The sequence below is a fragment of the Oryza sativa genome, chromosome 1 (genome assembly GCF_034140825.1).
Source record: "Oryza sativa Japonica Group chromosome 1, ASM3414082v1".
In the NCBI taxonomy this organism is placed as follows: Eukaryota; Viridiplantae; Streptophyta; class Magnoliopsida; order Poales; family Poaceae; genus Oryza; species Oryza sativa.
Window position 1 is genome coordinate 25,687,462 of NC_089035.1, and position 13,857 is coordinate 25,701,318.

Genomic DNA, 13,857 nt, shown 5'->3' on the forward strand with positions numbered 1-13,857 from the left:
GGGCGGCGTCGAGCTTCTTCTCTAGCTCCGCCGCCCGGCTCCCGTATTGGAGGCGGAGGTCGTCCCGCGCCGCGTTGAACACGGCGGTGGCGATGAGGGCAGTCTCCCGCTCCTCCTCCACCTCCCTGGCGATCTCCGCCAGGTCCCTACGATGGGCCTCGAGCTCTGAGGTGTGCCAGCGGTGTGCCTTGCGGCCCGCCTCCACCATGGCCTCCACCGAGCGCCGCCCCTCTTCGACGCGCGCCCACGCCGCGTCGAGCTCCGCCCGCTCTGCCTGCAGGACCTCCATCTGGGCGCTTAACCCGTCCAACACCGTGGTGTTCGCGGCGGCCAAGGCCTGCAAGAGGGGCTCCGCGCTCGGTGGGGCAGCGGAAGGCAGAGGAGAGAGCCGCCTCGGTGAGGGTGCCGCGCGGCTCGGCCCGCTGATCGACGTGCCGGACTCGGGGGCGTCCCCCGAAGCTGGCTCGTCCTGAGCGTCACCCAAGGGGTCGGGCCCGAGCGGTGCGCCCGCGGCCTCGTCGTGGGTGGCCTCGGAAGTCGTCGTCGCCTCGGGCGGAGTCAGGTCGGGGGCTTGGCAGGCCGCCTGGCGTGCGTGCCCTGCCTCCGCCTCCCGGACGGACTCCTCGGCCCGGCGGAGTCTGGCCTCCTCCCGAGCGGCTTCCTCAGCCTGGCGAACCCGGACGGCCTCCTGGGCGGCTTCCTCGGCTTCCCGGAGGCGGTCCGCGGCTTCTCGCCGGTCAGCTTCCCGTCTCCGGGCCTTCGCGGTCGCTGTCTCCTCGGCCTCGGACCGGCCGGACTTGGAATGGCGGAGGGGGCGCGACGGGATCTCGCTGAGGCAGAAGAAAAACCAGAAGACAAAAAGAAACGGGTGAGTGAAAACTCGCCTTGGGAGATGGGGGAATGAATACGGCCGCGATGGGCGCGGAGACGAACCTGCGAGGAGGTCGGCTAAACGACCACCTCGGGGGCGAGATGAGGTTCCCCCGACATGGCTCGGTCCCCCCCATCTTGCGGAGCCGTTTCTTCTTCCGCTCCCCCTCGGGCTGCGATGTCGGCACGGCACCCTCCGGGCGCCTGCTGCTGGCACGCACCGCCCCGCCCCCTCGGGGAGGAGATGGGGAAGGGGTACCCTCCTGCTTCCTCTTCCCCCGGGCGTCGGCAGGGCGGCTGCCCCCCGGGCCCCCGTCGCAGGGCCCAGAAGCACGACCCCCTCCCGGGGTAGATTGTTCCCCTCTGCGGCTCCCGCCCGCGCCATCGTGGCCTCGGAGGGCCCGCTCCCCCGACGCCCCGACCGCCTGCATGATGGTCAGGATGTTGGCGCGATCTGGATCGCTGCAGAGGGGGAGAACACCTTGGGGGATGAGGGATGCCTCCACGGAGCTGAGATTCAGCACCCGTTGGACCACCATCCTGAAGTCCTCAGGGTCCCAGTCCCATGTGCACCCCTGGTGGGTCCTCATGGAGTCCTCGGGCCCGGTGTACTCCCAGGCGCCCCGGGCGCGCCGTTGGAGCGGCGCGATCCGGCGACGAACGTAGTCGCCGAACACCATGGCCCCCGTGAGTCCCTGGGATCGCAGACCCGCCAGGCGGTCAAGAACGGCGTCGTAGTCGTCTCCCAGATCTACCGTCGCCCGCCAGCTGGAGGCCTGTGCTGGGGGCTGGCTCGGAAGTCGGAGGCTCGCTTCGTCGGTGAGGGGGGTGTAGAACCAATCGCTCTTCCAGTCGTCCCACTTCTTATGGAGGACGCAGGGAATGTAGCGGTGCAGCACCTGCCCCCGCGGCTGGAAGTAGCAGCCACCGACTACCGACGGCGGCGATACCGGCTGTACGGTGAACAACCATCGGAACAGCCGGAGAGATGGGCGCACCCCGATGAACATCTCGCACAGATGCGCGAAGATGGCCAACGTCATTACCGCGTTGGGCGTGAGGTGCGCCATCTGGAGATCATAAAACTCCAGAATATCCATGAAGAAATTAGAGAATGGCGGGACCAGCCCTGCCATTGCGAAAGAAAGGAAGAAGACGGACCGCCCCGGGTAGTGTGGCGCCGGGCGTCCCTCGCCCCGCGCAACCACCTCCCGCCGGTGGCAGATTCCGGCATGAATCGGCGCGGCAGCCCGGCCTGCCTCTCGCTCACGATGCGGGAAGGCGGCAGCACGCTACCGTCGAGCGGAGCGGAGCCCCGTGCCATGACGCCGGCGGAGGAGGAGCTTGAGAGCGAGTGAGTGCGGCAAGGGTAGGGCGCAGGAAACGAAGAGTTAGAGCTCAAGTGGCGAAGGCAAGGGGAAGAATGGCGAGAGGAAGGAAACGAATCTCTTCCTCGGCGTCTTTATACCCTTGCCAACGCTATTCCCGGCTCCTCGTTTCCCGCGCCCACTACCTCGCCCCCTCGTTTCTTGCGCCCGCGCCTCCACTAACCCCACTTGCCCGTTTGCGGCGCGCGCGGCAGATGTGCGGCCGTGGCGGTTGAGATGGGACAGATCGAGCGCGCGTTAAATACGCTCGCCGACCGAGAAAAGCGCCATCATCATGTCTACAGGCGAAATGAACCGGCTCGTCCCGATTCGCGCGCTGCTCGAGTAATGTAGCGGTCTCGAAGAGGCCACTCATTATTGTCAGTCGGTTTTCCCTTGCCGATGCGCGCGATTTGCGACCGCTGGGTTTCTGCCCGCCTGTAGGGACCGGCCCCACCTGTCACCGGGCCTAAGGAGTGGCGTCACGCCCGAGCGCTTCCCTCGAAGGGGGCAATCGCCCTGGCGTAACGCCGGGGGCTACTGTCGGTGACATGGGGCCGAGGGTATCGTGACTAGAGGCTTGGGTAGCCGCGGTCACCCACATGGCCTGACCCCCTCGGGGGGGTCGGGCCCGAGGGTGACGTGGCCACCCCTCCCTCTGTCTCCCCGAGGGGTCGGGCCGCTCCCATTTCGGCCCCGAGGGCTGGGGCGCCCCGACCCCCTGTGATTTTGGCGCCACGTGTGTAGGTTAGGTGAGCACAGCGGGGCTCACCTAACCGCATTTATTGCGGTTTAGACGAGCGCGCCACGACGCATTTGATGCAGCGCAGCGCACGCTTATCCGGTCCGTGACCGGTCGCAGTGTGTGACCGGTCAGATCGCGGGTTAGGTGGCAACAGGCGGCCTGTCACACGCCTCGCCCCGTCCCATCGAAATGATGAGAGCCTCCATGCTCTCGTCCCTAGCCGGAGCCGGCGTGTTAACTCCTGGAGTTGGCACGTCAGTCCCGGCCAGATACATTCCAGGCTTCATCGCAACCATTGCAAGGAAGTCATTGTATGAAGAAGGGCAGACGTGCGGCGTGCTAAACTGACACGTGGTGGACAAGAATGACCGGTCTGTGACTGGTCTGACGCCGGTCACGTCATCGGCAGACAACCGAGCTCCCACGTTGCATCTGCTTCCGGCGGAGTGGAGGTAGATATGACCCATCCCATCGGAGGGTCATTCGGACAGCAGCCATTGCAAATCTTCACCCATTAATGAAGGAATGACAGGGAGATCCCCTGTGTCAGGCGAGTGATGACGCTGGGCCTCACTCAAGGACAAGCTGTGATTTAGCTTCCAGGCGAAGGCGCGAGCCAAGTTTTGGTCAAGATAGGGTGGGTCCCCACCCAAAAGAAGAGTAGGTAGAAGTGGTGCATGTGGTATCCCCTTGAGATATAAAAGGAGGACCTTGCCCACCGAAGGAGGGGAACTCTCAGGCGACACTGAGAATACCTGAACTCTTTAGCTCTCCAACTTTCTGTAGTTCCTTCACACACAGATCCACTAGAACACAGGAGTAGGGTATTACGCTTCTCAGCGGCCCGAACCTGTCTACATCGCCCGTGTCTTGTGCATTTGCTCTCTCGTGAATATTCCACAGATCGAGGGCAAAGAACCTCACCTAGCGGCCCCGGCCGAACCGGCAAAGGGGGGCCTGCGCGGCCTCCCGGTGAGGAGCCCCACGCTCCGTCAGTAGCTATGCCACACCTTCTCCCTTATTGTGGCCACAGGTCGACTTCCTCCTTTTTTTGTAAGAACTTATGTGGTTATTTCATATTGAAAGGTTTAGTGTAATATCCCGGCTTAGGGCTTAATAGGATTAATAGAATACTCATATCAACAAGTTGCAACTTCTTTTCCGGAAGCCAATCTCCAAAGAACTCTAGGGTTAAGCGTGCTTGGCCTAGAGCAATTTGGGATGGGTGACCGACCGGGAAATTCTTCCCGGGTGCACACGAGTGAGGACAAAGTGTAGTGGTTACACAGCGCAACTGGCACTGGACACATGGACGTGAAGACATGTGTTGGTCTGTGAGGGCAGTCTATGACCTATGAAAGCTATCAGATGTAAGTGGGCCCGGCCTGGGGGAGGCGGGACGTTACATTTAGATACATAGATCTACCAACTGGTGATGTTTTAGTTGGCATCCCATTCTCCCGAACCTTTTGGCTGGAATGGCTCCTAGAGCTTGACATTTTCATTTGCATAATTGCATTATATTATCTTTGTTGATAACTTTTGAAATGAGCGTCACCTGATGCTGTTATCCACCATCCGACCACTTCTAACGCTCAGAGATCACATCTTTGCTCTATTCTTGGACACATATTTTGAAGCAAGCTAAATAGCTAAGCGTGCCAACTCGTCGAGCAGAGTGTGGGTTTTATAACTTGTTAGTATGAATAAGCCAAATCGACTTGAGTTGTTAATGAGTCCTTATAAAAACCTTCTATGTTTGCTCGGAAAAGACTTTTATTTATACTTATGCATCTAGACAAGTTTTTTTTATAAGTTTATAGCTAAAAATAAAGCTTTTACGGGGAGAGCTAGTAGCTCGTTAATGAGTCCTTTAGAAAAAAAGAAAAGGCTAGTATCTCGTTAAGATAAGGGCTTCCCCACCAGGCTGCCGAATCATCATTATGCACCCATATCGCTTGGAGCGGATCCACCATATGTAATGCAATATTGGTGTCTTACGGTACCAATGACTCCTTGCTAATCTCTTTATTAATATACTTTAGAAACAACATGTATATCAACATAATCTAAAAGGGCGTCCGTTCTGAGAAGACCGGGCGAGGGGAAACGGTTCGCGGGCATGTTCTGGCCTTTGACTTCTGACCGTGTGTGTGATCTTCGAGACCCAGGGAGCTGCTACAAATTAAATCATTTGACCCCCAATTGGACGGAGATGTGTATGCAACGACCAACATCGATGGTCAGCGAATTAACACAAGTCTTATTTTCGCTTCTTCTTTTTTTTCCCCTTTCCGTACCGCTCCCACATTTCCAAGTTTCCCCAGTGAACGACATGCATGCCAGCCATAGACTGTAGAACCGTCGCGGAAGTAGCAATCCGGAGCATATGTTCCAAAGGCAGAATAAACAATAATACGGGCCGGGGAACAAACCACGCACGCGCCGTGTTTGTACATAGGATTTATATATATATATATAACAGCGGGGTGGTGAGCCGAGAGGCAGAGTAGCAGACAACCGGTCGTGAGCATACCACCGATCAATTCCCCCCTTCTCTTTCTGCTGCGCACTGCTGCACTCCTTGTTATAGCTGTTGCGGGAAGTAAGCTGCTCTGCGAGCGAGGGTAGCTGCTGCGATAAGCTAGCGAGTGGGACGATCGATGGGGATGGTCGTCTTCGCCGCAGGTGACGAGCGGCCGCTGATGCTTGTGTGGGCGGCGGTCGCGGGCGCGGTGCTCGCGTGGTGCGCCGTGCGGGCGATGGAGTGGGCGTGGTGGAGGCCGCGGCGCCTGGAGCGGGCGCTCCGTGCCCAGGGCCTCCGCGGCACGCCGTACCGCTCCCCGGCGGGCGACGCGCCGCTCAACGTGCAGCTCAGCGCCGAGGCGAGGGCGCGGACCATGCCGCTCGGCTGCCACGACGTCGTGCCGCGCGCGATGCCGCTGTTCCACCAGGCCATGAAGGAGCACGGTACGACATGTTCTACTCTCCTCTCTCTCTCTCTCGTTTGATCATAGCCATAAATTTTTGAGATTTTAATCAGGGCGAGACATGGCCGAACACCTGATCTCTGTAACTGTAAATGGCTTGACCTTTCTACTTTCCTACTATCAATGATCTGTTAGTGCTCTTGCTTTCGTTTTTAAAAAAAGAAAAAGGCGTGCCTCACTGGCAAATAGTTTCAGGCTCCACCTGTTTAAGCTATAAAATTTGAAGCACTGTTGAGATAATTAATCATTGTTTTCATACAGTACAACAGATCTGGAACAAATGAATGTCCAGAAGCTAACTATTGGATCTTTTTTGGCGCTCCAAGTTTTTATGGACTAATCTAGCTTTTAGACCTTGATCCATTGGTTATATAACCTATTAACCTTGTTAGAGGGAAGACCTCATAATAAGGAAGGAAATGGTTTTTTTAATATACCATTAGAATTAACACTGTTAATAAGGTGAGTGGAGTACGTAATTAGTAAAATGATGCCACATATATTGCTCTATACAAATTTAAAATACAATATGCCAATTATATTTCATACCTTGAATGTAAAATCTCAAACAACATTTGAATCTGATTGATAACACTAAAATATGTAGACGCTAAACGCCGCAATTGAAATAAAAGCAACAGTGGAAATCTTGTTATGCTCTGGATTATATTTGAGTGTGGTTTCACATATTACATATTTGGAAATTAAAGTGGCTTGCATGCATGTCTCCATAAGAATCAGCTTAGGCTGCCAAATCTATCATATTTTTAATTTTTAGTGGCAAAATACATGAATATAGGATTTATTGTAGCCTCTTACTTCACTAGATTCTGTAGAAGGGCTCCTGTCTTAAAGAGATGAACTTGTGTATACAACCTGCTAATACTTAAAAGAGTGTAGCAGAAAATTTCCATTTAGCATCTAAGGGCTCTTTCCTAGTGTGTGTGTGTGTGTGTGTGTGTGTGTGTGTGTGTGTGTGTGTGTGTGTGTGTGTGTGTGTGTATATATATATATATATATATATATATATATATATATATATATATATATATATTTATATTTGTGTGTGTGTGTGTGTGTGTGTGTGCACTCCCTCCGTCCCTAATATAAGTGATTTTGAACGGATGTGACACTTTTTAGTCCAACAAATCTTTTTCTGTTTAGATTTGTTGCAGTAGTAAGTCATATCCACCTAAAATCCCTTATATTTTGAGGCAGGGGAATATATATTACTTCTCTCAAATCAGTCCAACGACATTTCCAATACGGAGAAGTCCTACCACATGGTATGTAAAGGTATACACGTAGAGATGAAACCAGATTTCCTGCATGATGGTGACAGATTATCTGCAGTTGATTTATTAAGGCCAAGGATTTACATATGGATTTAATCTTGTGGCACCTTGGAGTTCACGCATACCTGTCAATAATAGATTTCTATCATTTGAACCCCAACATGCCCATTTGGCTATTTGGGATGCACCATTATTTCGCATAATTTTCTATCCTCCACAATCTAATATATGAGCACTCGAGGTCTCTTATTAAGTCAATAATATAGAGGAGTGATATGCTTCCTTATCTCCCTTTCCCCCTATTTTTAGTCGTTACTACAAATTTTATTTTTTTTCTTTTTGCAAGGATTTCTTTTTTATTTTTGTGAGAAATATCTTTTTATTTTCTTTTAGTGAAAACTATCGTTTTTATTTTTCTTGAATAAGCATGTTCAATTATCATATATAATCATGAATTATAAACTAAAATAACTGCAACTTATCATACGATATTTGTGAAAGCGATGATACATTTGAATGAAGGGATCCATGTAATCACAAATTCAGAGCGAAAATGAAGTCTTGTCGTAATTATGTGATATTTGTTGGCAGGTAAAGTGTCGATCACCTGGTTCGGGCCAGTGCCCAGGGTGACCATCACCAAGCCTGAGCTGGTGCGAGAAGTGCTGTCCAACAAGTTCGGCCACTTCGAGAAGCTCAAGTTTGGACGTTTCCAGAGGTTGCTGCACAACGGATTGGGCAGCCACGAGGGCGAGAAATGGGCCAAGCACAGGAGGATCATCAACCCGGCCTTCCATCTCGAGAAGCTCAAGGTGAGAGAGATATTTCTGTCACGGACATGGCAACAGTGATCGGGCCTAGGCGCCGTTGTTTCGGACTAATTTTTTCTTCTCAATAATCAGCGCATGTTGCCAGCGTTCGCTGCATGTTGCACCGAGCTGGTGGACAAGTGGGAAGGTTTAGCCAAAGGAGGTGATGAGCCGTACGAAGTTGATGTTTGGCCGGAGATGCAGAGCCTGACAGGGGATGTCATCTCACGCGCCGCATTCGGCAGCAGCTACCTTGAAGGCAAGAGGATTTTCCAGCTCCAGGGTGAGCAGATCGAGCTCATCGTCGCCACCATGAATAAGATACATATCCCTGGTTACATGTGAGCTCCCTTCTCACTTTCATCATCTCTCGTTCGGCCCATTTCCCCTGCAAAGTTCATATGTTTTCCTCCTGCTGATAGTAGCAAACGGTAGTGCAATGAATTCCACGCGACAAAATGAATGATCTGACGTGTTTGCGATGCAGACACCTGCCGACCAAATCCAACCGGAGGATGAAGCAGATCGCTGCGGAGATCGAAGGGATGCTGAAACGCATCATCGCGAAGAGAGAGAGCGCCTTGAAGGCCGGCGAGGCAAGCAGCGACGACGATCTCCTCGGCCTCCTGCTGGAGTCCAACCTGGACCACAGCAAGGGCAACGGCGGCGCCGCGAGCTCCGGCATCTCGATCGACGACGTGATCGGGGAGTGCAAGCTGTTCTACTTCGCCGGCATGGAGACCACGTCGGTGCTGCTCACCTGGACGATGGTCGTGCTCTCCATGCACCCGGAGTGGCAGGACCGCGCCCGGGAGGAGGTCCTCCACGTCTTCGGCAGCCGCGCCCCGGATTACGACGGCTTAAGCCGCCTAAGAATCGTAAGCACTTCGACACGATTAACTGATGATTCACGAAATTAAAGATATAAAAGTCTAATTTGGGTTTTGGGTTTTGGGTTTTGCAGGTGACCATGGTGTTGTACGAGGTGCTGCGGCTGTACACGCCGCTGACGGCGCTGCAGAGGAAGACGTACAAGCCGATGGAGCTCGGCGGGGTGAGGTACCCGGCGGGCGTGGTGCTGACGCTGCCGCTGCTGTGCGTGCACCACGACAAGGACGTGTGGGGCGCGGACGCCGACGAGTTCAGGCCGGAGAGGTTTGCGGAGGGGATCTCCAAGGCGTCCAGGGAGGCGCCGGCCTTCTTCCCGTTCGGGTGGGGGCCGAGGATCTGCATCGGCCAGAACTTCGCGCTGCTCGAGGCCAAGATGGGCCTCTCCATGATCCTGCAGCGCTTCTCCTTCGACCTCTCACCGTCCTACACCCACGCGCCGTTCCCCGTCGGCCTGCTTCAGCCGGAGCACGGCGCGCAGGTCAGGCTCACGAGGCTAAACTGATGACAAACACCTCCTGGGTCCTGTCCTAGACGAGAACTGCGTGCTCGGTCGGTCTATCTTTTTTCTAGTCTGAATGTACAGCATAATTGGTGCATGGACAATGTGTTCAGAACAAGTCAAATTACCTGAACTAGGAGCGGTTGTGAACTTTTTTTTTATTTTAGTTTTTTGTGATGTTTGTTAAGTGCTTTTGATTCGCTCGGATGGTTGTACAAAATGTGTCAGTCACGTGTGCTCTCATGAAGAGTGGACCTATGTACATTTAAGAAGATGACAACTAATGTTGTGTACTTGTGTCTAGTGTGGGTGTGTTTGGTTGCTCGCACCATGCCTGGCCCGCATGCGTGGGTGCAGGCCAGCCATGTTTGGTTGCCTGCATGGCCATCGGGGCCTGGCTCTGCTCGTGCAAATCGGTCTTCCGAGCCAGGCCCGCTGGAAACGCTAGCGGCGAGCTTCGCTGCTCATCCTGGCTGCACGGGTGCAGGCTTGGGGTTGCGTGGGTGCAGGCGTGGGGGCAAGCGCGTGCAAGGGGCGATAGGGGGTCGCGCTCCCTTCACCTCCCTCACCCCCATTTGCTCTTTCAAGCGTTGTCTTGTTCGTCGCCATCTCCATCGCCTCATGGAACCCGTCAGCCATTGGAGCCCCTCCCCCTCATCTCATCTCTTCAATGGCTACAACGAGCAGCCGTCGGATGTCCCAAGCTCGCCGCGCCACCTCTGACGGCACCGATATCTTGCTGGCTAGGAGGGAGGAGGATCTGAGGTTGAAGGAAGGAGAAAGGAGGATTTCAGATCTAGAAGCTCATCGTTGCTATTGTCCTGCTTCTCTTCCACCTCACCGTTGCTATATGTCTGTAGAGAAATGTATATGTCCGCTAAGTTCTAATGAGTTGCTCCAGAATAACTTCACAATTCCACTGTGGTACAAGGTTCTTTGGGCTGGTGATTCTTGGACCATGTTTAGTCCGTGCGGCCCATCATGCTTCCATGGTCGGAATGTGCCAACAACCCAACACTCCTACCGTGCCGAGAGCGCATTCTAAATCTAATCCTTAGCCGTGCCTTGTTTTGAGCCTTCGAGTCGCGTATGGCGTCGTTCCCAGGCCAAGACTTAGATGATGTGACGGTCTGGGAGACTGGGAGACCAACCAAAGCAACTCCTCCGATAGAGATGCAGAAAAATCAACGGTAAAGTTAAGAGTTCTCTTGTTTTCCTTGACGATGTGAGCGGTGGAGCAATGACACAAACGACACCTGTGTACTTCATGCATACAGCAACCAAAGAAAAATCAAAGCTAACTTGTATCACCGCATCTGCCTGGCCATGGACGCTTGTGACAAAGCTCCTTTTGTTACGTTTCACTCTTAGTCTCTTTTGGCTGTGTTCGGGAGTGCCCCTACACGTAAAACGAAGCAGCATTTAGCATGCGATTAATTAAGTTTTAGCTAATTTTTTTTAAAATGGATCACTATGATTTCTTAAACAACTTTCGTATATAAACATTTTGCAAAAAAAAACACACCGTTTAGCAGTTTGAAAAGCATGCGTGTAGAAAATGAGGAGGAGGGGTTGGGAACATGGACAACCGAACATAGTTCTTGGCCATGCATTTCCTGTTGACGCTACTTAGTAGTATATCACGTCAACACGCAGGTATGTACACACATACGACGAGATCGAAACCATGGAGATTGTCGATGGCGCTTCACCGCCGTTGCATCCATGGAGCTTGCTGCTCTACGCGCTCGGCGCATTGGCGGCGCTGTGGTGGGCGTGGCGGGCTCTCGACCGGTTCTGGCTCCGCCCGCGGCGGCTGGGCCGGGCGCTGCGGTCCCAGGGCCTCCGCGGCACCGACTACCGCTTCCCGTCCGGCTACCTGAAGGAGTTCGCGCGGCTGCTCGCCGCCGCCCTCGCCGCGCCCATGCCGCCGCTGTCGCACGACGTCGCCTCGCGAGCGCTTCCGTTCGAACTCGCCGCCATCAAGCAGCACGGTGCGTAGTACTGGCTCTCTCCTTTTAATCAGCAGCTTACACACACGCCCCTGCAAACGTGAGAGATCAAACGGAAGTTGCATGGAATGCAGGCAATGTTTGCGTGACTTGGTTCGGCCCGGAGGTGCGAGTGATCGTGAGTGATCCTAAACTTTTCCGAGAGATTTTAGCGAACAAGAACGGGCGGTTCGGGAAGCAGAAGTCCATTCTTTGGGTCCAGAATTTGTTGGCAGATGGGCTGACGAGCCACCAAGGCGAGAAATGGGTCGCTCACCGGAGGATAATGAACCACGCCTTCCATCTCGAGAAGCTGAAGGTGAGACACCACCATCCTGCACACACGACACAACCACATGTCCATAACCGATTTTTTTTTTACATCCTTTCTGGCTTTGTCAGTCTAGATGTCTGTATTTACTTCTTGAGGATCGTAAAATTTCTTACAGTGAAAGGATTGCTTGATGCTTTGTGCAGAGGATGTTGCCGGCGTTTGCAGCATGTTCCAGCGAGCTGATAAGCAGATGGCAGGATTCTGTGGGAGCTGATGGTGCGCAGGAGATCGATGTCTGGCCGGAGTTCCAGAATCTCACGGGGGATGTCATCTCCCGGTCGGCGTTCGGCAGCAGCTTCAGTGAAGGGAGGAGGATCTTCCAGTTGCAGTCAGAGCAGGCACGAAACGTTATGAAGATGGCAAAAGCTTTGTATTTCCCAGGTTACAGGTGATTGACTAATAGCAAAATTAAACCCGAATTAAAGAGGTTAGGTATTACTTGATTACATCTGAGATGCGATTTTTTTGCTTATTGTTTTTTTTGCTTATTGGGAAGGTTTCTGCCTACAGAGCTCAACAGAAGGACGAAAGCAAACGCACGCGAGGTCAGAGAGCTTCTGAAAGGCATAATCACCAAGAGGGAGAGCGCGATGAAGGATGGCCATGCGGTTAACGATGATCTGCTTGGATTGCTATTGGAGACCAACATCAAGGAGAGCCAAGAAGCTGGAAGCTCCAAGCCAACCATGACCACGAAGGACATCATCGAGGAGCTGAAGCTGCTCTACTTTGCAGGATCGGATACAACCGCGGTGTTGCTCACATGGACAATGGTCCTCCTAAGCATGCACCCCGAGTGGCAGGACCGTGCCAGGGAGGAGGTGCTGCGCGTTTTCGGAAAGAACAGTCCAGATTTCGAGGGCATAAACCATCTCAAAGTCGTGAGTGCAACATATATACCAAGATGAAGAAAATGTTCAGGTTCTGTTTTTAGTTAGTTCCCGTTCTCTGTCACAGGTGACCATGATATTACACGAGGTTCTTAGGCTGTATCCACCGATCCTGCTGCTTGGCCGAGAGGCATACGAAGAGACCGAGCTCGGAGGGGTCACGTATCCACCGGGGGTGACATTCGCGTTGCCGATCGCGGGCATCCACCACGATCCAGACGTGTGGGGAGAAGACGTCGGCGAGTTCAAGCCGGAGAGGTTCGCGGAGGGCGTCTCCAGGGCGTCCAAGGACTCACCGGCGTTGGTTCCCTTCAGTTGGGGGCCACGGATCTGTGTCGGCCAGAACTTCGCGTTGCTGGAGGCCAAGATGGCGCTGAGCATGATCCTGCAACGGTTCTCGTTCGGGCTGTCTCCGTCCTACACGCACGCACCGTTCCCAATCCCCACGCTCCAGCCACAGCATGGGGCACAGATTAAGCTTACTAAACTCTGATCATTTTAAGTAGCACTAGATTATCAAGCATGTCGGCGGTTGAGCGGAGCCTGGCTCGATCTGCTGCAGCCTCTGCTTTTCTGTTTTACTGTTTAGGATGTTCTCATAAAGTCTGAAGAAAGAAAAGGCGACGATGTTGTGATCAACTGGGAACTATGCCGATCGGAAATTTTAAGGGAATAAATGAAACATGTACGGTAGCGTTGTAGGGGGAAAAACAAAAGGAAAACTGAAAAGAAAAGGAGAGGATTAGTTGCTGAGACGAACTGCAACTGCTGTTGCCTTCGATTCAGTTGTTGCACACGGCGACCGTTTTCTGCCGCTGCCGACGTAGGCGGAAGCGCCAATACGATGGACAACGATGAACGATTCGGCTTCGTTTCCCGTACGGATTAGTGGCTCCGAATCCGAGCAGGACACCAAAATTCTCCCGATCCGTGTACATATATCGGGAGCAAGAGACCGAGCGACCCCACTCACCCGCACACCTCACAACGCGGGACAAAGCCGAAACTCCTAATGGGCGATCAATCGCTGGGCTACAGGAGTGGCGATCGATTTCCCTTTTCTTTCTAGTCCAAACACGTGCGTCCGCCACTTGCCTTTTCTGGCTTTCTCAGCCTCTTTCCTATTGGGCTTGGCCCACGAGAGCCCATCCGCAGCACGGCATCGTTTTTGGCTTT

The 13,857-nt window shown here is 53.6% G+C and overlaps 2 protein-coding genes across 2 annotated transcripts; both read left to right on the forward strand.

The window, feature by feature from the left end:
* The first annotated feature begins 5,488 nt into the window (after window positions 1–5,488).
* Window positions 5,489–9,769, forward strand: LOC4326663 (cytochrome P450 CYP72A616). Its single transcript, XM_015765608.3, has 5 exons — window positions 5,489–5,952; window positions 7,859–8,079; window positions 8,170–8,417; window positions 8,564–8,954; window positions 9,041–9,769. The coding sequence occupies exons 1-5, from the start codon at window positions 5,646–5,648 to the stop codon at window positions 9,467–9,469; spliced, it is 1,596 nt and encodes a 531-aa protein (XP_015621094.1). The 5' UTR covers window positions 5,489–5,645; the 3' UTR covers window positions 9,470–9,769.
* Window positions 9,770–11,072: 1,303 nt separating this feature from the next.
* LOC4326664 (cytochrome P450 CYP72A616) lies at window positions 11,073–13,320 on the forward strand. Its single transcript, XM_015765609.3, has 5 exons — window positions 11,073–11,460; window positions 11,553–11,776; window positions 11,935–12,179; window positions 12,288–12,672; window positions 12,749–13,320. Exons 1-5 carry the CDS (start codon window positions 11,154–11,156, stop codon window positions 13,172–13,174), a joined length of 1,587 nt encoding a protein of 528 aa, XP_015621095.1. The 5' UTR covers window positions 11,073–11,153; the 3' UTR covers window positions 13,175–13,320.
* Window positions 13,321–13,857: the final 537 nt, after the last annotated feature.